The following is a 23,259-nucleotide window of genomic DNA, read 5'->3' on the forward strand; positions in this document are numbered from 1 at the left end:
AATCAAGAAGATGAAGCACTACTGCAAAGCCTGAATTCAGTGTCCAGCACGTTAAACCATCAGCAGCTCTGAACTCATCAAGGCCTGGCTAACCACTGCGGTTGGCAGGGGCATAATGACTTTTAGGAGAGCCAGCATGGGAAAAATTACTGCTGCCATGTGGCCATCATTTATTTACAGGTAATTGCCTGTTCCAGCTGGTTATTACAAGGACATGCGGATCTCCCATAGTGCTACCTACGACATGCACAATAACATGATTTCTTTGGCAATTGCATTTTGATGGACCCAGTTTTATTGTTTTCATCTAGAAAGAGCAGTATTCTCCAGCAAGGGTTTCTGCTGCCAGGGCTGCTGGCAAGCCCACGGTAGGTTCATCTGTGTTTCTATGAGGGCAAGGAATTTCAGCATATCTTGAAAAGCAAGAATACAGGTGCTTTCTGCAAGGCCCATGCTCATGACCCAAAACCTTAACAGTGCCAACATCAGCGCGTTCGAGCAGTGAAGTTACAACCCAGACTTTCCCATGCGGTGTTTTCGAATCCCCCTCCCAATACTTAACCCTGTCTTCACTGACGGCAATAAACTCTTGCCTCGTAGGATACCACAACGAAAACAGCTACATTATGGTTGGTCATGCAAAGCTTATTCCTCCTCTTCCTTTTGGCACAGCTGGGCAGGGAAATGGGAAGCGACTGACGGGGGCTTTCAAGGCCACGCTGCCCGGTGGCGTTCGCCCAGGATGACAACAACTCACAGTCTTGCCATCTGATCTATAAGCGGTATAAGTGGTAGTCTAATTCCTTGCCTGCGTGAGCAGTCTAGTTTACAATGACAGAAGACTTTCCTTTAGGAAAAACTAAAAAAAAAAAAAGTAATACATGGCTGGTGAATCTCTGCACAGATCTGCACCAAATCCAGCATTACCCAGGCATACTGTAAACATATTTGGACTCCACACTACTAAAGAAAGTAACCGTCACGCAAACGACTCTGTAAATCCCACGGATCTTTCACGACTCAATGTGTTTAATGACGGTGTTTCACTTGAATGAGTAACACACAATAATGACTACACTAATATAATAATTAGTTTCTGCTTCCCATCTATCTGCCACTACATAAATGTAGAAGTTGGATCTACGCTTTTTCTTTTTTTTGACAATTACCATTTCTTTTCCTCTATTTAGAAACAAATGTAATTACTTCAACTAGAGAAGACAGAATTACTTCTGCAGCAGAGTCAAAACATGCATCAACACTCATTTTCTGTAATTATTTCACAAGCAGCTTTGTCTGGCATCTTTCTCAAATGAGAAGAGTTTTCAAAAGGCCTTTGGCTACTTAATGAGCAGCATACAATTATAGGCACAATTGAAGAGAAAAATGAAAAAAAAAGGAGAGGTTCTCACCATTCATTTAACCTTCTCTTTTAGTGTCTGCCTTTAAACACAATATAACTTCAGAGAACAAGATGAACCCCCTCATATACTCTATCTTCTGCACTTGATAGACATTGTAGAGTCGCCAGCAATCTCCTGCAGGACTGAGAAGTGTCATAGCTAGGATATAAATAAGTACTGTGTATAGCCATGTTTCACTTCCTAGTAATGTGTTTTTGTAGCAGAGAGTGCTGTGATTAACCCCAAATTTTTGAAATGATCATTTACTGGGGTTATTGTCTAGACAGACAAACCACACACAGCTCCCCGATGAATTAATGCATTGCACGACACCCATACTTCCAACAGTTGTAGAATTAAATGTAACTAGTAACAAACAAGTGTGGCTCAGAGCTGATATTAAGGGTATGAGACCAGAGTATAACACTGCATTAGTTAAAAGCCTGTGGCACAAGCAAGGGCAGGTAGCACTAGAAAAGCCCCCAGATGTTTCTGCTTGCATGAACTAGAGCTTCGCTTCTTCCACACCGCACAGAGCGGTGGAGACTGGAGATCAGAGGAATAAAAAGAGAGGCAAGAGGAGACAGGCTGCTCCTGACAGCCAGATTTCTCCCTTCTCATCCGTCTTAAACCAAAATAAAACATGACACAAGTATGGCAAAAGGTTATTCCTTCTGCCAAGCTTCCTAAGGGCAAGATGCACAGAAGGTCCCGCGTGCTCTCACAGCCTTCGCACTCCCACGCAAATTTGTCCCCCCTCTGACACCCAGAGCCTGACAACTCCTGCCAGGGACTTTTATGAATTAAAAAAGAAGAGCTATTTTCAAGTCAAATAAGCTGGCACAGTTATTAAGCTATTTTTATGCTCCTCTGCGCTTCTAAGACAAACTTAGAGTCTCTTTGCTTCCCCAATAGATGCTTTTAAGGCATGGATGAGTAAACAGAACACGTCAAGTCCCTCGCTTCAGGCACTTTACTGACGATAGAGTGATTAGTACCATAAAGCAATTTATTAAACCAAAGGATTAAGGAGTCAGAGTATGTCCAACTTGAAATAAGCTAAGTAAGAAGAAAGTGACTTAACACCGCAGAACGAGAATAAGTAAAAAGCAAAGAAGTAGATTCAAGTTTAAATAGATTTAAACTCAGTTCATAGTGAGAATAGCTTCGATTTGGTAGGGGAAAAAAATTAAACTTCTAAAGATAAATCTGTAGAATCATGGACAATTTGTAAAATGGTGTCAAACAGTTTGCTCTAAATTTAAGGGATATTCAGTGCAGTGAACAATTGCAAGATCTCCAATCCAGATATCTAAGCAGAACACAAATTTGGATGTTTCAAGAACCAAAGATGAATTTTAATGACTTAAAAGAAAATTGAGAAGGGAAATTGCCTTTCAAATCTTCTTCTTCCACAGCCGTTAATGCTTCAAACTGCCACCTACTATGTAAGACGACACCTCATTTTGTCTCATCTCAGGATGGCACAGCCAGTAACTACGAATCCGGATGGAACCTGCACTGCATTTTAAATGGGAACAGTTACTGCTTGGGCCAGGAGTCGGATTTAGATCCACACTTTTAAACCCACATTTGCCACGTTGTGTAGAACCTACTGCAGGCTACTTAATACAGCCGCAACCTTTTCCCCCCACATGCAGGGATAAGACGGAGGCTGCTCGGTTTTCTAAGGGGGCTTTAGAGTCAGGGGTCTGTTCTGAGAGTGAGAAGGTTACAGCCTGGCGACACCTGCAGGGAGTACATCCAAAAAGCGAGGAAAAGGTCTCTGATTTCAAGAAAGGCCAATGCAAAGAACTAAAGACTCACTGAATGGGCTACGTGCCAAAAACAGATAGACAAATAAATAAATAAGGAGACAAATAAAGGCAAATGCAATTCCCACCGCTACCAGAGCCTGGGATCGAATGATTGGGGAAGTTATTTATTGTGCACCCTTATCTTTCCTTTTACCTATCCTAACTCCATCTGTGCTTTATCATCTTGAGAAGAAACAGCTACGCAGGATGGGCAGAAATATTCCTCCGCCCCCAACTGCCTGCCGAGGCGCTCTGCACTTCAACGAGTCGTTCTGGAAGAAAGTCCAGTTATTCACCGAAAGGCTGGCATGGGCTGCCGAGCCCCGAGGCGCCCCAGCCCCACCGCTTGCGGCCTGGTCCTGGGCCCAGATCTAACCAGGTACCTTCTGTTTCTGGCCGAGGGGCCACACTCAGATCCCGTATGCACCAGTGTGTCCCAGCAAAGGCTGGTTAATGCAGGTGAGGCTGGTTGCATCTGCCTCACCAGCGTGTTTCAGTGACAAACTGGTCCCCAAAGGAAGATTTACCAAATCGAGCTGTGATATATCACCAAGTTTCTGCAGTCAAAAGCAGTGACAAGTGTGTCCCAGAGCGCACAGGGTTAGTTACAGCGAACACCGAAGTCAACACGCTCTTGCCTTTTCCATTTCTAAACGTGCCATAATATTTACTGCTGCAATATCCGTCCCCATCAGCTCCTTAACTATTTCTAATGGAGTTCAATTAAAATGAAGTACTGTAACATACAACCAACACGTGCATGTTATTGATACTTGAAGACGTTATCATAAAGAAAACAGCTCTTCAGCACTGATTCGCACAGAAGGCTAAACAGAAAAGTTTCGTTATTTCCCCGTCACACTTTAAGCTTAACATTCCTGCAACAGAAAAATTTCATTGCAGCTCCTCCATTTTAATTATTCCACTAACAGTTCATATTTGAACACCAATATATTTAACACCAGTCTCCTGGCTCTTCTTTTCACTTGGTCGCCAAATATCCTCACAAGTAGAACAGCCCCACGGAAGAACCCAAGGAACAAACTTTGGACTGAAGGGGAACCTGAGCGTATCAGCGTAACACAGAACTTGAGGAGGGCATCAAGGCACTTGGGAATAGCACTGGATAAAACAGGCAATGCCTAGAAGTAGGCAGTGATTAGGAGGTTTTTCCTCTTTCATCTGTTCCCTCAAACTCAGCTATAATGAAAACAATAAAAATCTTAGACTTCTTTCTTAATTTTAGACTACAGTCTTACTATATAAATGAATACAGTAACGTAATGAATAAAACTGATTATCAGAGGAAGCGAGAGGGAGAAACGTCACTGCTTAAAGTGAGTCGTAACAGCCGGCGGTTGGACCCGCTCCGTTTTTCACCGGGGCGGACGGGTGCCTGGCTGCGTACGTACGCACATGCAGAATGCAAAAGGGCAAAGTACATTCACCGAGTCGCCAAGCTGTGACACGAAGATGTACTGATGCTCTCACTGCATTTTATGCCTCTTGCCATATTTATTAGTATTGTTTCAGCTTTTATGAGCCTCGGATAAAGATCAGGTTCCCAAGCATAAACGCCAAGACTGCGGCTTCTGCTGAGCACTAACATACGTATGCGCTCGCACACAGGCGAGGCATCRGCTTCTCTATGGGATATACTGCAGAAACAAAATGTCTCCAACTTCCGTTATCATAAAGAATACATTACATACTATCAGATAATGAGATCTTCCCCACAGCTGCTACCAAGCAAGTGACATTGCTTAGATATTTAATTGTCATACATTTTATTCAGAGGTTATTTCCCCCTCCCTACATACACACAATTTTTTAAAGTTCAGATTTTCAGGCAATTTGTCCCTGTGTTATTTAATCATATCTAAGGAATGTCATAATGGTTGAACTAGTATTTGAAAACACTTTGTACACCAGAACACGCAAGCTAGAAGATGCTTAATTATAACCCAAAGGTCTCCCAACTACACAACCTGCAGGATGAAAAACCTTGCTCAGCGATGCCTGAGCCTCCTAGGACAGTAGGCAGGATCTGAAGGTGGCAGGACTCCCAACCCACCTAACACACCAGCTAAAGCGAGCAGGCACTCAAGAGCTGAAAGCTGGCGCGGCACTTAAAGGAAACAGAGATCTGAGACCACRCTTTGAGGGAGGAGAAGCTGAGCTCTTATTCCCCCGAGAATGAAGCACCCGCTCGGCTCCGAAATTCAAATACTTCTTTTTCACTAGAAGAAAAAGAGATAATAAAATTTGAAGAAAATAAAGGAAACAGAAGTGACAGATGATAATGTAAAAGTTGAACAGCACTCAACCCAGCCTTGCTGTATCCACGGCAAACTCAACAGCACTCGCGACATCCACCGTTCCTCCCCCGAAGCTGAGCACTGCATATTAATACCATAATAGCTTTATATAAAAAAGGCTGGTACAATGCAACATGAAGGCTGCCAAGAAGCTGCGCGGTTCTGAAACTTCATGTCAAATCTGCCCTTATAAATGTCTCTCCAGTGTGGTACATCTTGACACCCATATGTTGTCTCAGCAATGCAGGAAACGTAAAGCTTTTCAGATCCTCCGATTGGCACAATTCCTGAGGCTCCCAGTCTCCCCTGCAAACAGAYAACATTCTCCACAAGGCTCCCAACACAGTCCAAGATATTATTTTTAATGCTAAAATTAGTGCAAGCTATGTAATTTGGTGGATACCTTTGCAAGAAATTCAGAAAGCTCAAAGGAATTAGTGGAGCTTATTACTAGAGGCCACAGTGCTRTGACTGAGGCAGCAGCAAGGACAGCCCTGGTGCTCCCTGGAAACAGATGTGGAGCAGGCAAAGGACGTTCTGCCATTGTCCCGCGGGTACAGCAAAAGGAATAAATATAGAAATTGAAAGAATCTTGCTTTTTCAGCAGACTTTTGAGGTTGGGGAACGGCACCTCCTGCAATGCTCTAAGCCGGGATGCAGAACTCCAGCACCACATCYCACCGCCCGTTGACTCCCTTGGGGCTGTCTGGACATGGGGAGAGGGCAAACAGACCGCAGCTCAGATAAATTGGTTTTAGGAACCCATCCCCTGTCTACCCTCCGTGTCCACTGAACTAGACATGCAGCCACCACGCAACTGAAACGGACTTCCACTTTTCTCCGCCACATATCCCCTGGGTCATCACAGGCAAAGTTGCCATTTTTGTCACTCTGGAAAGGTTTTCACTCTTGCAGCGGAGAGACAGTGTGTTCCCCAGGTCGCCTCTGAGCAGGAATATAGGTGGCAGCCTGCAAGCAGGGGAGGCCAAGGCCTGCGTTTCTGTACAGAGATTGAACGTTCAGTGAGTGACTGGCACAAAGGAAGGTTTAAAAATAAACGAAAAGCAGACCAAATTTAGGGAGGTTATGCCGGGGGGGAAGAGACAGTTGGCTTCTGACTCAGGATTGTTGAGTTCTTTGGACCAACAGTACTGTAACTGTCATAAATATCACAAAAGCAGAGCAGAAAGAGGTTTTAAGGATAGACCTGTCAACACCATCTGGAAATCACTCCGCTTTGCCACCCAGAGCCTGACCACGTTGTTGTTACTTCTGCGCTCTGAATACACAACTCGCAACCTGCAGCAGCACGGAGACGGGTGCTCAGAGCATCTCACGCCGTCCTCGTGCTCTCCAAAGCTGGAGGGCTGCAGGCCACGGTTTGCTATTGCAGTCCGACTCTCCTTTGAGGAAGGCAAATTTAAAGAAAATCATGAAGGTGATATAGCGCCTGCACCCTGGTCCTTAACCCAGGGGACAACCAAAGGTAGGATTTGTTTCATGAACTCTTGAAGGTATTTGGGTTTAAAAGCATTCCTCTCCTCTTTCAACACATTCAAGTATACTATCTGCCACAATGCTGTTTCATGATTCCTGTATTATTCCTGTATTTCAAGTATTTTGCACCATGTAGTACTTTTTGTCCTTCTGTGGCAAACAAAGGAGATTTCTGCATGACGATTTGGAAGTCTGTAACTCAGGCATCAGTTTTATCTTGGCCTGCTTTCTTTTCCTAACCTCCAGAGCTATCCTCTTCCCAGGGTTATTTACTTGCAGTGGGAAATASGTGGCCAGCAGACAAATGCGCACGTCCAGGTAGGCACGTCTGGGTTAAGAGAARGACTGCTAGGATTCACCGACAACCGCCCAGGTCAGACGACGCAATCCAACTGGAAACGGTCAGACCGATAAAGCCGACTGCCACGCGGGATGGCGAGCAGGGCAGGCTCGACAGGGAAACAAACTCACGACTCAGTGTGGCCGAGCTGTTTAACAGCGACTGGAGGTTACAAAAGAAAGATCTGTTAGTCGTGTAGGAGGAAACGCGGACGCTGATTTCAGAGCTGAGAAAGGAGAGAAAACACGATTCACAGGAGAAGGAGAGCAGAACGGGCTGCAGCTCACAGCGTCCCATGCAAAACCGGTTGAAGAACGAAGAAGAGATGGAGGCATAAAAAAAATGTATATGGGTACCTAAACCTTCCTGCCGCTTACAGCAGCTATCATATGCAATTTTGTTCAGAAACCCTGTCATATGTGTTTGACTAATTCATGCCRAAAGTGTAAACTATCAACCCGGAGTTCCCCCAGTTCAGCACCCTGCGAAACCGTACACTTAAATCACAACGGGGAGGGCAGCGTTACCGCGAGCCCCAGGTCCTCTTTCCACGCAGCAGTAACACAGAAAGCGCCTGCCCCGTGGCTGCRAGGCCTCGTTTCCCTACGCCAAGGGAAGAAACCGGGTTGTTTCTTTGGTTCAGAAAACCAGTATGTGATTCCACACCTGGGACACAAGGGCAGAAACCTAGCGGGCCTCCTCTTGCTGGGTTGCGGCATCCTATTGCCCTAACATTATTCTTCCCCCTACTCCTTACAAGGAAAATTTGTAACGTTTCTATAAAAWGAACAGCATAGCACCTCATAAGTACTTTCATTTCACTAATTTAAACTATGGTTTCATAAGCACTTCTGCAGACACTAGCACTGGCCAGATATAAAATTAGCTAATCGTGGACACGCTGCAGCAATTACGGGCAACAAATGCAGAATTACATGCAAGGTCCCTTTTCATACTATGAATGAGGGAAGTACACTTGAAAAAAGCAAAACTCACTAGCCATTCCTTAAAATATTTTCGAATGGCTATTTCTATTTATGAAGCCTACATTTAAGTACTCTGTCTAATACATAAATGAAGATCCGTCCCATTTGCACCAAYCTCAGCCAGTGCCGGTCTTAAGCAAAGGACTTTTGAGCATGAATTTCCAACTTTTGCACATACACAAATGCCCAGGATGGCAGTGCAAATACCAGGTCAAATAGCACTCACAGTTATTTTTGCTAGACAAACCCTATGCTTCACAGAACGTATGCAGATTGATTTTATATTAATTCATTACACTACCATCTTTATTATCTAAAATTGAGATTCAGGTATGTTCTGAGTTTATACAACTCCTCCTACTTCCCCTTTCTCACATTAGAGGCTTGGAAAAAATATGGTATCTTGTTGCTGGTGTTAAACATATTCTAGAATCAGCTTCTATATGAAACAAATGCTGCAGTACAGCTTTGGATGATGAACACTTAGCTTAGCAATAAAAGACTTGGCTTATTTATTCATGAAAAATGGAAGATGAGCTTGTGCCCGCCGATAAGGATAAAAAAAGATCTGCTGTGCTAGGCACCGTACAGACCCGTACCAGCAGACACTCTACCCCAACAAGCTTAGCAGATAAGACACAGGGTGAACATTTTAGAGCTGGGTCTTGCAAACAGGAGGAGCCAGGCAAGGAAACTGAGAACACCCATCCTGTGGCTTAAGAACTGACCTATGAGTGAAGGTCCCAGCATTTTTAGTTATCCTCGTCAGGAGGAGCGCACTTCACCACCTTAGCTTTCATCAAGCAGATATAAAATTTTTCGAAGCAGAAAAAAATCCCTTTTCCCGTACAAAGAAATTTAATGGCACTGGAGCAATTCAGAACAGGAAACACATCCCAGCAATGAGCATGTTATTGGAAACATTTTTTGGAATATTTTGGAGTAGGGTAAAAGTAGGGTAAAAATATCCCCTCACTCCTTTCTTTTTAGGTTCTTASGTTGCACTTTTGTCAGCGTTACCTTCGCTTAAGGCATCTGCATCACAGGCAATGCTCTGCTGTCCCCTTTATCAACAGCAGTTACTTTTAAATCATCTCAGCGCTTTGCCACCCAGGGACACTGTATTCACAGGGAAAAGGCAGGAATAACAAGCTATGGATCACGCCATCGGCATGCAGGTACATTGCTTTAGCCTAACGAGTAGCTTAACAAGGTCATATCCCTTTTAGCACAGGCCACCATGATCAGCTTTGGAGAGCACTTCTCAGATCTTAGTGATCTTACTCTTACAAGCAAGAGTACCTTTAACATTGAGACATACCYAGAGACATATAAGGACGGAGAAACAGTCACCGATAGCAGGGAACCCAGCGTGATCCCTCTGGAAGCGCTGGCAGCCTGGGGCGAGCTCCATCACCCCCGGCGTAACAGGCTTGGAAGAAGCACTCCGAAGTCCTCACCAACTTGCAGCATAACATACGGGCGTTACACAAGGCACCTGCTTGTGCAGGATGCGATTCCAGCTCTCACACACCGAGCTATTTGCTTCYGCGTGAAAAGAAGAACCCATTTGCTCTTCTGTGCCAGCTGGACCAGGAGAAAGCCATAAATTGCCTGTGGAAGCCCTTCCGAGGCCAGGAGAGCGGGCTGGCAKAAGGTAGGGAGAAGGTGGAGTTCAGGTGCACAACACTAACTGGAGCCAACGCCTATCGAAAACAGCTCCACAACACAAATGAGAACGCAAACACTAGATACCAAACAAATTCCTACTTATGTGGTTTATGCCGGATACAGCAAAGTTCATCTCTCGGCTCTCTGGCTCTTGATTTCTTTAGAAGGGTGGGAGAGAGATTAGACTAAAGAGCTTTGATGTGGGGGAAAAAAAAGTTTTATGACTGAAACTAAAAKGAGTGCATTTGTGGACTCATTTAGAAGAATAAAGGCCACAATACACACGCTGAGGGAATCTCTGAGCACAAGAAACTTGATGGCTATCACCCAAAACCTCGCAGTCAACACAAAGCAAATTATAGAAGGAAACATGCAACACCGCAATTGGAGTAGACATTATATCAGGATTTTAATCCATCATGTGTGTCAGACAGCAACCTGATGGGATTTGGGTCCTCTTAGAGTAGCAAGGGTATCTGCCTTGTCTGAATTGGCATACCATGCTTTTAATTCTATATGAAAGGGAATAAAAAAAAGAAATCCCAACCCTAGACTTGCTTCCAGGCACCGTTCTGCTAGTTACAATGGGATTCTGCCCAGAAAAAAGAATCACATGCACCTTTTTGCAGAGGAATGCGTTATGAATGTAAAAATAAACGCTATAGTAAAGTGGCCTATAAAACAACAGACGGAAAGATTTACTTCTATACTAGGTTAATAGATAATCCATCTGAGGAAAACAAAACCAGTTGGAAAGAAATGGTTATTAATAGGTATAATTTCATTCCTATACATACTGTAGCTCATACATAAGATTGCCTTAGGTACAATATTCCTTCTCTTGAGCTTGACATCCTAAACTCCTTTGTTAAAAAAAGGCAACTTAATGTCAACAATTTATCTTCTGATTAAAAACATTAGTAAAATAAACGTATTTTAAGAATTCCAGGTTGAAAAATTCTATCACTTTAAGGTTTTGTGTTCAAAGTGATGAACTTCCTTGCTATATCATTTAGTCTTTCAATCTCACAGAGTATTTCATCAACCTTCATTAACTGAAAAAATCAGCTTCTGGAGGTTTGGATATATTTACAAGTTCTGCTTCCTTCCTGCTGCTTTTTCCCATCTTCAACAGATGCGGGAAAACCTTTGGAAGTGCTACAGGGAGGAAAGGGTGATGTCCAGGCGTGCAGACTTTGTTATCGTGTGACTTGTGGTCTCTCTGTACACCCTTTCCAGTGGTCTCTGCACCAAGACGTTAGTCCTATCATTTGAAGGATTATTGGCAGCTAGAAGGGGGATTTGTGGCTTGAGAGCGAACCACATTTTAATAACAAGTGTTGGTCTGATTTTGATGTTCAGGTCTGTAAGTCTCTCTAGCAATGACTGAGTACTTTGATATGGTCATAGCTATGGTCTACTTGAATACAACTTCTAAAGTCACAAAATATTCCACACTTGCACTGCTTTGTATTTTTAAGCAGAGATGGCAATGATGCCCTTTTGTTTTAGTGATTAAAGAAAAACACCCATGCTAGAAAAGTTTTCTTCACGGGAAAAGCCCTAAATTCAAATTTCCACTTTAAGATTACAAAATGAAATAGGAAAAAGCAACGTAAGGGAGTTGGGAGCATTTCCTTTTCTCTCTKTGCAGTCAGTGGAATAACAAAGAATTAAGATGGTGGCTTCGTTTATACCCCTGCCCGGTCAAACGACTGCGCAATCRTTTGGGTCACGCTCCAGGGTGCAGGAGCTCAGGGGGCTCCATGTGAACTGAGGTCCATGGGGATCCCCCCCACCCAAGGGGGACTCAGAGATCTGGTTCACTCTTGGTTTTGTCAGGTCCGGATGCTATAACACAACGGGTGACGGAAACGTCCATGAATAAAACAGGTGGTAAAAGAAACATTTTCAAGCTCAGCCAGTATGAAAACCAAACCAAACCACRCAAGCCCTTTTAGCAAGTGATACACCTTTGCATAAGGATCGGTGCGGGTGAAACAGGGAAATCGTACAAGGATACAAAACTTCCTCTCTCTACAAATAAGCCTGATGCCTCGTCAGCCAGGGATCTCTCTGCTGAGACAGAGGCTGCTTTAGAGGAGACGCGCGAGGGCAAACAAGCACCTCGCCTCCCCGCRTCCAGCTACGGGAACGCTGCCCTGCCGGGGCAACGGCCGCGTTCCAGCACGCCTCCGGCAGCATAAACTCGCTTAGAAACACAACATGCTTAAAATACATAGCGACTCCTGGTTTTTAAAATTTTAAAAGGCTGACAGGAGGATTGCAACAAAAAAAAAAAGGAAAAAAAAAAGGATCAGAGCTGCTAAAGGTACTGAAGCCTGCGTTGCACCTATGCACGCACACACGGCCCCCCAGCACAGAGATGGGTTTTGCACTCCCCGACTCCATCTGCTGGTTCTGCAACAGTATTCAAGACCTCAGTGCTGTTTTTTCTAAGCTGCACAACACCCCTGGAGACACAGGGAAGTAGGCGAGCAGTAAACGAGAAGTCCTGTTCACTTCAATATTGCAGGGACCATTGGGGGAAAATAAAAGGGTAAAATATTCATGACAAAATGTAAAACGACTAAACACGTAAGGAGAGAAACCGTTCCTATATGTCTTACAAATATCTCAGGGTTAAAAACATAACACGGGATTAAAAATTGTAACGTCCTTCTCCATTCGGCTCTTGCCTTGCTTTTTCTATTGCACATTAGAGCTTCCAAGAAAGCCAATTAAAGTGCACTTTAGTCTTCGAAACGCTTAAAATTGGGCACTCTGAGCGTGTAAACTCTAAATACCTCTTATTATTTGAGTGCTTCTTAGCGCAGAGTTGTGTACATTAAAAACGCATTTGGAAACGAAAGGCATTTAGATTTCAGCTGTCTTTGGAAAAGCAAGAAGAGGACCGTAAGCAGGAAGCAGCGAGCTGTGTTTGTCCCAGGACAAAGACAGGATCCTGCCTATGTAAATCCCCCGAGCTTCAACGCTTTGCAAGACTGGGCCTGTCTCTTCACTCCCCGCATGAGTTACGGTACATGTTACACACAGCAAGAAAACAGAAACCTCCCTTTGGTTGCTCCTCAGCGAAGTTCAATGCTTAACACATGCGCGGCAAGACGACGCACGGAGCATTATCCTCCCGCTAGCGGGGCTTTTCACGCCAGTATAAAGCGACATCTGCAAACTATCATCTCATCGCACCCTCAAAAACCCTAACAGAAGCAGTAATAATAYGGTAATAAGGGATGGAATTTTATGAAAGATGCCACTTAACTGAAGGCTAAAAGACACCGTGCAATTTAAATAAATCGCTTTTAGCAGGGGACTGAGTGACAATCATGAGAAAAGCGCCTGGCCCATCGCTGCAAATGGTGGGGCAGATTCTCAATGGGTGTAAAATGCTGACTTCAGCAGAGCAAAGGCCGCTTTACACAAGCTGAGGATAGCGCCTTACGAAGCCAAACTTTTAGGACCACGGTGGAGAGACCCTCAAATTGAGATTGTTAAAATGAAGGCGACTAAGCAAAGAGAAAAGCAGCTATTAACATGTCAAATATCTGCTTATTTTGTCCCCGTCCCCCCTCCTTCCAAGTTTAAGTGAGCTGAAAAAGAAGAATCACGCAAGTGGTTAGCCGAATGCATACAAGAAAATTCAAACAACGTCTGCTGTATTACACACAACGATGARGACTCAGCTTCCTTGGTAACTGGGCTGCTTGTTAACACTGAATTTAATGCAATTTTAAGTTCTCGGTCCGCTTTTGCCCGGGCTCTAGTACAGAAGATCTGAAACTACTGAGGTGGGTCTGCCTTTCTAGCCAGGGGCCTGCTTGGACACAGCCTTCAAGTGTGCTAAGGGTATTTCAAGCGGCAATGCAACCTGGAAAACCTGCAACAAGAGAAAAATCAAACTGGCTTTGCATTCAGTTAATATTCCACTCAAAACCAGTTTCGCTTTGAGAAGCGCTCCTCACACCCCCGATTCTTAGCTGCTTCAGATCTGCAATGCCACTAAATCAACTGGTGCTCGGGGATTTATTTGAGTCCAACAAAATAGAGTGTGGGTTTTTTTTAAAGGAATTACTGAGAAACTTTTAAGGTCCGGAGAGAAACGCAGTGCAACGGAAGGGGGTCTTCTTGGCCACTACCCTCCTGCAGGCTTTACCCGACACTGAATACGCTTATATTCACGCAAATAGTGTGTGGGAGGGGAGGGCAGACTTGGAAGGACATTTAGTCCGCCCTGCTGTCCAGAAGACGGATCAGCTATATCTCAATCATTCCTGACAGGTCTAAAGCCTCCTAAAAATGTCCAATGACAGCAACTCCAAATCTTCTGTAGGTAACCTGTTCCAGAGCTTAAGTACTGTCACATATGTACGTGGTTTCCCCCCGCTCCCGAACTCTAACTCTAATCTACTGTGGGTAAACACAGCACGAAGACACGCTAACGTGCTAACAGACTCCTACCTTCCTATAGCAACCAGTTTGCCTTTTTCTTCTTTTATTTTTTGGCCTCTTCAGATTAGGACTACGCAAGGCTCTTTGGACTGCAACCACTGAACTCAGAGGCCAAGAAATACCACACAAGACAGTGGACTATTCAGCTGGCATCAAAGTAGGTACTAGATGGGTTCACTGCTCTCAGAAGAAGTCACAAGGTCCCATCATTAGCAACAATTCACCTTCTCGGCATGAAAGCCTAAGGCCTTTATGAAAGCTCTCCTCGTACTGACCAGCTTGCCCACTCGGAAAATAATGCTATATTCAAACCGCATTACAGAAAGCTATTAAATTAAACACCACCACCACAGAGTTTGATGTGGAAATGAATAACTAGACTTCATACCGATAAATAAAAATAAAAAACRTTGCGGATAGCAAACTGCCTTTACAGATGAAAATAAATATATATATAAATACATCTTGAGAATTTAAATCCATCATGAGCAAAATCCCTCTGGAAAAAAAAATCCAGACCAAAGCACTATTATGACTGCCTCTATATTAGTAACTGTGTTTATGCAGACTAAGATAAGGGCAATCAACCCTCATGCCTGAGGACAAAAGCCGAGCTCCTGCAGGGGTCGGGATAAAGAAATTTCCTCGCCACATGCACCTTGGCACTCAGCTGGTTAGAAGCAACGCGGGCAGGCTTTGCTAGGCTCGGGAATTATCAGGCATCGGCCACTGCTGGAAACAAATATCAGATTTACGGCATGCCGATGCGCTTCGGTAGTAAATCTCAGCCTTTCCTCTGCGCAGCAGTGCCTCCAACACACTGAATTTAGTGCCTGAACTTCGGATGTACCGAGCTCTCAGCTCAAACTCAGCATCTCGCCAGCTCCCAACGATTTGCCTTTCGCGAGTCCTGTATTTGGTCAGTCACCCATAGTGCACCAAAACACCTTGCTTCCAGCTTCCCCATTTAATTAGCCCCCTGTCTGCTCCCAAATTCCTTCCGTTTCATATAGGTCATCACTGTTATTACATCCCAGACAAAGTAGCTGCTTCTTGCTTCAATCCTTTTCCACCACCTTCTATTCACAGTTAAATATAATCTGTCCTCTGTTTTCAAAGCTATAGGTCCTCCAAGAGATGGCTTTTTCCCGGCATGCACCCATACGGGGTAACCAACTGCATCTCCCCAACTTGAAGGGAACCCAGAAGAATACGTTACTTCCCACGGAGCTCTGCAGCTGAGGGCAAAGCCGTGCCTGGGTTGTCCCAGGAGCTCTGAAGGTACATTATGGGCTGACAGAAGTTAAAACCTGACACAGCGAGACAAGAAAAGCGTGCCAATCCCGCGTGCTCAGGGCCACAAAATACTCCACCTTTTCTTTAAGCTGTTACCTGAAGGGTAGGTGCTGCCCTTCTGCTCCCAAAAAAAGAGAGAAGTGGGGAGGAGCCACAGATGAAGCGGAAAATCAGGACACATCTGTTATCTATTTAATCAGTGTGACAAGGAAAGTTCTCATACGTAAAGGGACTTAAGCCCCTAGGATAATATATAGAATATATTATAATATATAGATATATTATATAGATATATTATAGATATAGATGAAGCCCCTATCTTTCAACATAGGCTGTATTTCCAGGCACAAATTGGGGATCAAGGATCAAAAAGAAGGAATATCATATTTTTCTAACTCAGGAGTCTTATCTCTCTAGCTGACATGCCAAAGGCTACGGAGGGGGAATGAAAGCAGAGTTTCAATCATCAACCAGATGCTAAAGGTAACGGACAAAGTTACTAAAAAATGGCTCCCGGTCGCAAAGGCTTTGCGGCATGCTCACATCAAACCGTGCCACCGGATGGTGCCAGCCTCGAGAGCTCCCGCGCCGCGTCGCTTGGGATTGACGCCGTCCGGAGAAGAACTACCGCGCTTCCCGGCCGCACACAAGCGCCGTGTCGGGGAATTTACCCAAAGGGCAAAACCTAACGCAGACGGAGCAGGCGCTGCAGGGGCTAGGTTCGGTTTAGCTGAGAAAAGCAAGGCCCTCGCAGCGTTTCCCACTAAAAACAGAAAGCAAGACACCCAGGTAAGGTCTGCATTCACCGCTAAGACTTTCCAAAGTGTCTTTCGCAAATATGCATTTCTGCTAAAGAAGCACCTGTGTTCCCAGCTGTGCACGTTTAAAGGTACAGAAGACAGTGGATTTAAGAGTTACACTGACTTCCTTATTAATCTTAATTATAAAACGGTGTTTCAGGAGAAGGCTCAGAGTGAAGTGAAGGTGAAACGAATGTGCGATTCTAGCATAGCTATGCCTCGGCTGTACAGCCTCTCTCAAAGCACTTCATCTGCCACTTCTGTAGTGCTTTCACTAACATTTAAATGGTTTTAGGAAGCCATTTTCCTTTTTTTTGTTTGTTTCTAGAGTTTTTGTAAGCTTGAAAAATGAGGGTATCAGCATAGCAACCCTGAACCTTATTTTCCCACATCAACATGTGAACGAGCTATATCACCTTAAAACTAAATCAGCGAGAACTATTTTTGACCCTTTTGTTATAGCAACTCATACTAACTCGGATCACAGCAAAACAACCTTCGGGTTGTTGTTTGCGCGTTTCGTAACACAGCGGACAACTACCTCCATGGTCTCACTGTACTCATTTTTCTAACATTTGTAACAGAGCAACCAAGACAGAAAAACATTCCACTAAAATAAGAAAATGTAGTCTCGAACCCCCCCCCCAAAATCAGCAAAAGTTGCTTATTATTTATAAACGTAACAAGATTTTGTGGCAACAGAGTACCTCTTCCTAAGAGGAAAAGCTATTTTGCAACATCTGCTCAAACCTGGAAAGCCCAGCTTCTTTGCATTTATCTCGGTTGCTTTATCCAGACTGCTTTTAAAAGAAGTATTTCAATCACATTGTTCAAGACTAACTTTTATTTCCCTGGACTAAGAACAAAAATTGAGTATTGATCTGTACAACCGCTCCTTTCTCCAGGAGCTTGATCACACCCTCCTGCTGAATAACCCCTTCTCTAACCGCGTAGCTCCAAAGGCAGCCAGAAAAGGAGCCGGGTGAACATGTTCGTATCAGGACAAAACTTCTATCTTCCCTAAGCTAGATCATTATAACAGACAGCAGGTTTCCTCCGTGTGAGCCTCTGGGTCGCTAAACCTTCTCCATCTCCTGCTGCCAGAGCCAGAAGAAGCCAAGTGGCTATTGCTCATGATAATCTTTTCAGCTATTATTTTAACCAGGTCTAAGTATTATTTTTAAATAAAATTTTTATCTCTGTCCCATTATTAATATTCATTTAAATGTTACTCTTTGGCCTTGCTTTTCACGCAGGTTCTTCCAGCTTGAAGGTAAACACTTTTCAGATGAGGCAATTTTTCACAGTAGCGGCCTCATTTGCCAAGTCGTCTCTTCTCTTTCCATCCGCCACAGGACAAAGAGACTTTTCCTATTCTCCTGCTCTGTGGCAACCGAAAAGGAGGGGGGAGGGAAAAAAAGCACACAGGGAAAGAGGAAAGAAGCACAGAGAAGAAAAGCAAGGCCCAGCCTTCCCAAATCACAGCTTCCCAAAGAACGATCTGTTGAACGAAGCTGAAAAACCCACACCCAGAAGACCATGCTGTACAGAGCATGGCTAGGAACTGGGTACAAACATATTACCCTGATCCTGTCATCTCCCCCAACCTATTATTTTGGGGGTAAAACCTAGAATTTTGTATCTTCCTTTATTTTTAACTGCCCTTAAACCTGTCTCTGGTCTTAACCTCGGACAGTCGTTCTCTCTTCTCCCCATTCCCTGTTGGGCAACTCTTCACCCTGACTGACAGGTTACTACTCTGGGCCTTAAGGTCATTTAATCTTTTCTTGCCCCAAGTCACCTTCTATGAAGGTCACTCCTTTGCAAAGGCAGGTTTTGCCACGTTTTCTGGCTTTTCTCAGCAAGAAGGCAAGCTGGGACTTAATTTTCAGTATCATTTCTAAAGATCAAATATAAACAAAGTGTTGTAATGCTGTCCTGCAGAAAGCCAGAAGCATCCCCAGTGGGATAATGGATGCACAGGTACACAGTGTTTGTAAAAATTTAGATATCATCCAGTTTAATAAAACTTCTCTGTGGCCATTTAGAGCAAGACATTTCATAATTTGTTTTTGAGTTTTTATTTAATCAAAACTTTTTGAAGTCATGGAAACACCTTGCCTTCACTCCGCTCAAAAAATCTGAAGATCACAGATGATCTTGATAACAGTTATGTCGTGGTGTAATGACTTCCCAAACTCATGCGGAGCGTGAAGAACCACCTCACCGCAGACAACCGCAGCTCCCTACAGGAGCCTCTGCAGCTTGCAGGGACGCAGAAGAGAAGCACGGTCCCTCTCAAATCCTGTCCTAATTCAGAGCTGAGAATAAGAACTGCATTGTAAGGTCTGCCTAGATTAAAGTCTAGCCCACGAGTTATTCAGACTCCAGGCCACAGAAGGACATAATGTCCAGGAGAAAAGGCACAGAGGCGATTATTTAGTAAACGGGACATCGACTTCTCATCGTCAGAAAGTGGCAGACACCTTCGGTTTATGGTTGCAGCAATTTCTTGTAAATGAAATAACTAAGCAAATACTTCTTTTCCAGTATAGGTGATGCTCTTCATTACCATTTCAGCATTCAGTTTTGCCATCTGCATTAGTGGGCCCTGAGTCATACCAGCACTATAAAGCAGGACTACTTCAGCATCTACCGACTGCACACTAATGTGTAGGAGTTTGATATTTACCCCTTTGCTAAAAAAAACAAGAAAAAAAAACCCACAAAAAACGCACTTTAAGAAAAAGCAGCATCACTCACCAGAAACTATTAAAAAAAAAAACCAAAAAAACAAACTCAATTTAAATTGACGTTCTTCATTAGGTACTCTAAGGAAAATGAAGGAAGCAGTGCTGCTCTGTTAACTCACCACATTTTTGAAAATCTTTACTGTGAAAGTTTCATGTAATTATCCTGGGAATAGAATATTTTGAAGGAGTTCTACCACCACACATGAAAATTGGAATAATGATTTACATTTTCTTGTCTATCATTTTGTGGGCATTATGAGGAAGCTGTGCACCTTTAGAGATTGGGTAAGCCTCTTCCTTCCTGCCTTCCTTCGAGACCATATTTAGATCAAGATCATTACAGTTTCTCCCACCCAATGCCCTAAACAAAGCACAAATGCTGTCACCATCAATCTCGACAAGCTCTGTATGATGACCTCCCCCGGTTAGATTATCATTAGTAAATCAGGATGAAAAACAGTGAGTGGCACTGCTTAGCCAAATTGGCCAGATTATCTACATCATCCTTCACGATGTCAGTCAATACCCAGGCAGAGCAGGAAAACTCAGCAATTTGGGATGCACTACAAGACATCATTAAGCACCGAGCCAACATCTTCTCTTTGACACCTGAATTCAACTAAAGACTCTAAAGCAAGTTTTATGGACCTTTACAGGTAAGATGGACAGGTTTGGCTGCTGCCGCAAGTGTGCCTGCACACCCACAGTGCATGAACAGACCGTATCTCAGCATATCCACTTTGCACATGCAAACATATAGTGACAGGCCAAGCCATGTCCAAACACAAATGAATCTCCATTATAATGTAAAGAAACTGCTACTTTCCAAGGCAGTGAGTGCAACAGTAACTACAGGCAACTGGCAGGATATAGGACATTATGCTCTGCCCTTCTAAAATCTTGTATACAATGTACAACCCTGCTGCTCTGTCAAAGAGTCTGCAAAACCATGCATCTCTTGGTGCAACTTCAAGACTTCATGAGGTTGTGAGTGTTCATTTTCGAGCAGAAAGGAATAATGTTTTTCAAGACTAGCACAGGGCCCAAACTCAAACCTCTTCTTTCTTGCTGTAGTGCCCTTAGTCCCCAGGCTCTCATGTAGTTATTTCCACTGAAGTTTAGAGACCACAACTCGAGTGCTAAGTGGACGAGGAGACAGCCAAAAGATGAGTAGAGGAGCTCGGGCCAAATTCCCAAATAGGTCAGGACAGAAGTGTCATTGCATGCTTTCAGACTATCTGCAGGAAAGCCTCCAAACATCTGTCTGTACCAATGGGCAAGTGCTGAACACAACAAACACGTGCCAGATCCTCATGAGAATTTTTTTTTTTAACCAATTCTTCTCAAAAAGACACCAGATATTCACTGCTTAATAACCTGCACCAAAAAGGGAAAGCAATAATGACTTTTCTTCCCCCACTCGGAGCACTCTTTACTTGCTAGACTTCCCTTCTTTGCAGGGGAAGAGGGTGCTGGTGGGGTTCCCATGTTATGCCAGCATGTGAAGATTGCTGATGTAGCACTAAATCCCATTCCGGGAAGGCGTTGGGCTGGTTTTGGTGCATTCTAAGGCACTATCACAATTCAGACTTGCTGTTTGTTCAGAAAGAGTACTTGGAACGAGTGTGCTTTTGTATAAGTTCTCCGCTACTTAAATCCACTTGCTGTAAACCCCTTATTTGTGGGGAGGAGATGAAGGGGGAGAGCAATCTTTCAGTCTCTGTCAATAACGATCTTGCAAAAACTACAAAAGTGCAAACCTTGAGAAGACAGTTGTTTGGTGGAAGAAAACGCTAGGTAGTAAATTGCTTAGTTCATTCTCTAGCAATGCAAGGAGCTTGATTTCCCTTAATGCCTAAAGATTATTCTATGAAAACAGCATGAATAGCCAACATATTTGAAAAATGAGGGAACACGATCCTTTAGTTTTTCCAGGAAAGGCAAATGTGGTTTCGAAAAATAGACTTTTTCTGTCCCTTGATCAAAATCGATCTGCTCCAATATAAAAAACAAAGGGAAGACATTGCACAGCGTTCAGTTTTCTTTGTCAGACACGAGAAGAATCAGAACCAAACAGATACAAAAATGTATTTTAACAACTTCACACTTGCCACTTCAACACACTTAACAGCACTGTCGATTTGTTAATACAGAACACTGAATGATTACCCAAGAACAACGTATATCCTGTTATGCTCTTACAGAGCAAAAATTTGACAGTAGGTAGTCTTAGGATCAATTTGCCTCCTAGAGAATTGGCTGAAACATTTTTGCTGGCTTGCCCATTGCAACAGAAAGCAGTAAAATACTGTAGCCAAAAGTCTGACAAGCAAATATACTACATGCACAAAAACAACAGTCTCAAACAGTTGCCTATGGAAAAAAAAAGACAAGTAAAACACCCCAGGACACATCACAGTTCTTACTGTAAATTTAAATCTTTATAGAAACACACCCACAATAAGGAGGGGTGAAGTACTGTTGGTTAATGGATTAGTAAGCGAGCCAAAACCTCATTACAGAGTATAAAGCAGGAGAAACCCTACCTGCGCATTTTGTTCTTGTTGTGAGCGGTGGTCCCGGGGGCCCTGTGCCTCCTTCTCCGGGGCGCGTGAGCAGCACTCGGATCTCATACTCCACATCAGGATCCAAATGCCACAGTTTGTAATTTGGGGAGTCTACAATGTGTGTTTCCGCCCAATTCCCAGTGGTCGTCCGATATTCCACCTCTTTCAGGATGATGGGCCCATCTCCGATGATGGAGTTGGCATTGGGTTTGATCCACAGGTAGGTGGCTCCGACAGCCAGCAGCTCAGGAGGGGCAATAGGAGTTGGGGGTTCTGTAGACATAAAGAAATCACAAGAGGCTTGAGCGAATTTTGTCAAAAGGATCAAATTTCTCTTATGTACCCGTAGCAAGGCTGTGCCAAAATCTTCTGTTACAGAGAGACAGTTTCCACTGTCATTTACCAAATCTTTCATAACAGTTTAATGCATTACTGAAAAGAATTTGGCTTCTTATATTTGTGCTAAAAGTTCAACGCCCTCGCAGTGGGGGTAGAGGGAGAAAAAAGCATTACCAATTCAGAAACACAGACTGCAAAATACAGTACCCACAGAGCAACCTCTGCCTAAAATAAGACACAGCAGTCACATTGCAAAGGTCAGAGAGTTAACACTTATTTCCTTCCCCAAGAATATGAACGACGACAGTCAATACAATATTGGGGGGGTAAGGGATGAAAGAATTTGCAAATAAAGACTGAGTGCGCTTAGCAGATCCCAGGTACAAAAAGGCTCCGGCATAACAACCCTTCCCTGCCATGAGACCCAATGGGGAAGAATATCACAATCATCAATCATGGTGTTGTGGTTCAGCCAAAAGAAGCGTGATACTTAACACAATTAGCAACATGTGGGAAACTGAAATCACTTGCTCATTTTGCAATTTTTACCCAACAAAATATAGGTTAAAGACAGGATATATTTTTAAATCAAACCACTGGCTACATGTCTGAAAAGATATCGGTAAATTTGAACGCTGGGGATCTTCACATGGTCAGTGCTATCAGAGGTAGGAGGCTGCTAAAACTGACTCTAACTTGGACTCTTGGTAGCTCACAACTAAGGAAAAAGTCGAAGACATGCCTGAAGCAACATATCGTGCCATGTCCAATTGCAAAAAGTCTGCTTAACTTCATAGGCAAAGGTACCGCAGCAAAGTCTGCGTGAGACTTGAAGACTGCCCGGAAAAAGTCGGAGAAGCATCATCAGGAGACAGAAACCAGATCGCTGAATATTACTTCTGTGATAAAAACAAAAGCAAGCTAATAAAAGATATCTCAGCTACACCGTTGGAGAATATCTACAAAAAGTCTACGGGGTCTGGCTGCCTGCTTGATTTTTGG

General features: G+C 43.7%; 1 protein-coding gene across 1 annotated transcript in view; it reads right to left on the minus strand.

Annotated features, from left to right (window-relative positions):
• The window catches only part of PTPRT (protein tyrosine phosphatase, receptor type T), a 344,949-nt gene that overhangs the window by 206,120 nt on the left and 115,570 nt on the right, over positions 1 to 23,259 (minus strand). The window contains exon 8 of the mRNA XM_026076804.1: positions 21,898 to 22,191. Coding sequence (XP_025932589.1) covers positions 21,898 to 22,191 — 294 coding nt within the window. The remainder of the gene's footprint in view (positions 1 to 21,897; positions 22,192 to 23,259) is intronic.

Source organism: Apteryx rowi, unplaced genomic scaffold, assembly GCF_003343035.1.
Source record: "Apteryx rowi isolate R43461 unplaced genomic scaffold, aptRow1 scaffold_44, whole genome shotgun sequence".
Classification (NCBI taxonomy): domain Eukaryota; kingdom Metazoa; phylum Chordata; class Aves; order Apterygiformes; family Apterygidae; genus Apteryx; species Apteryx rowi.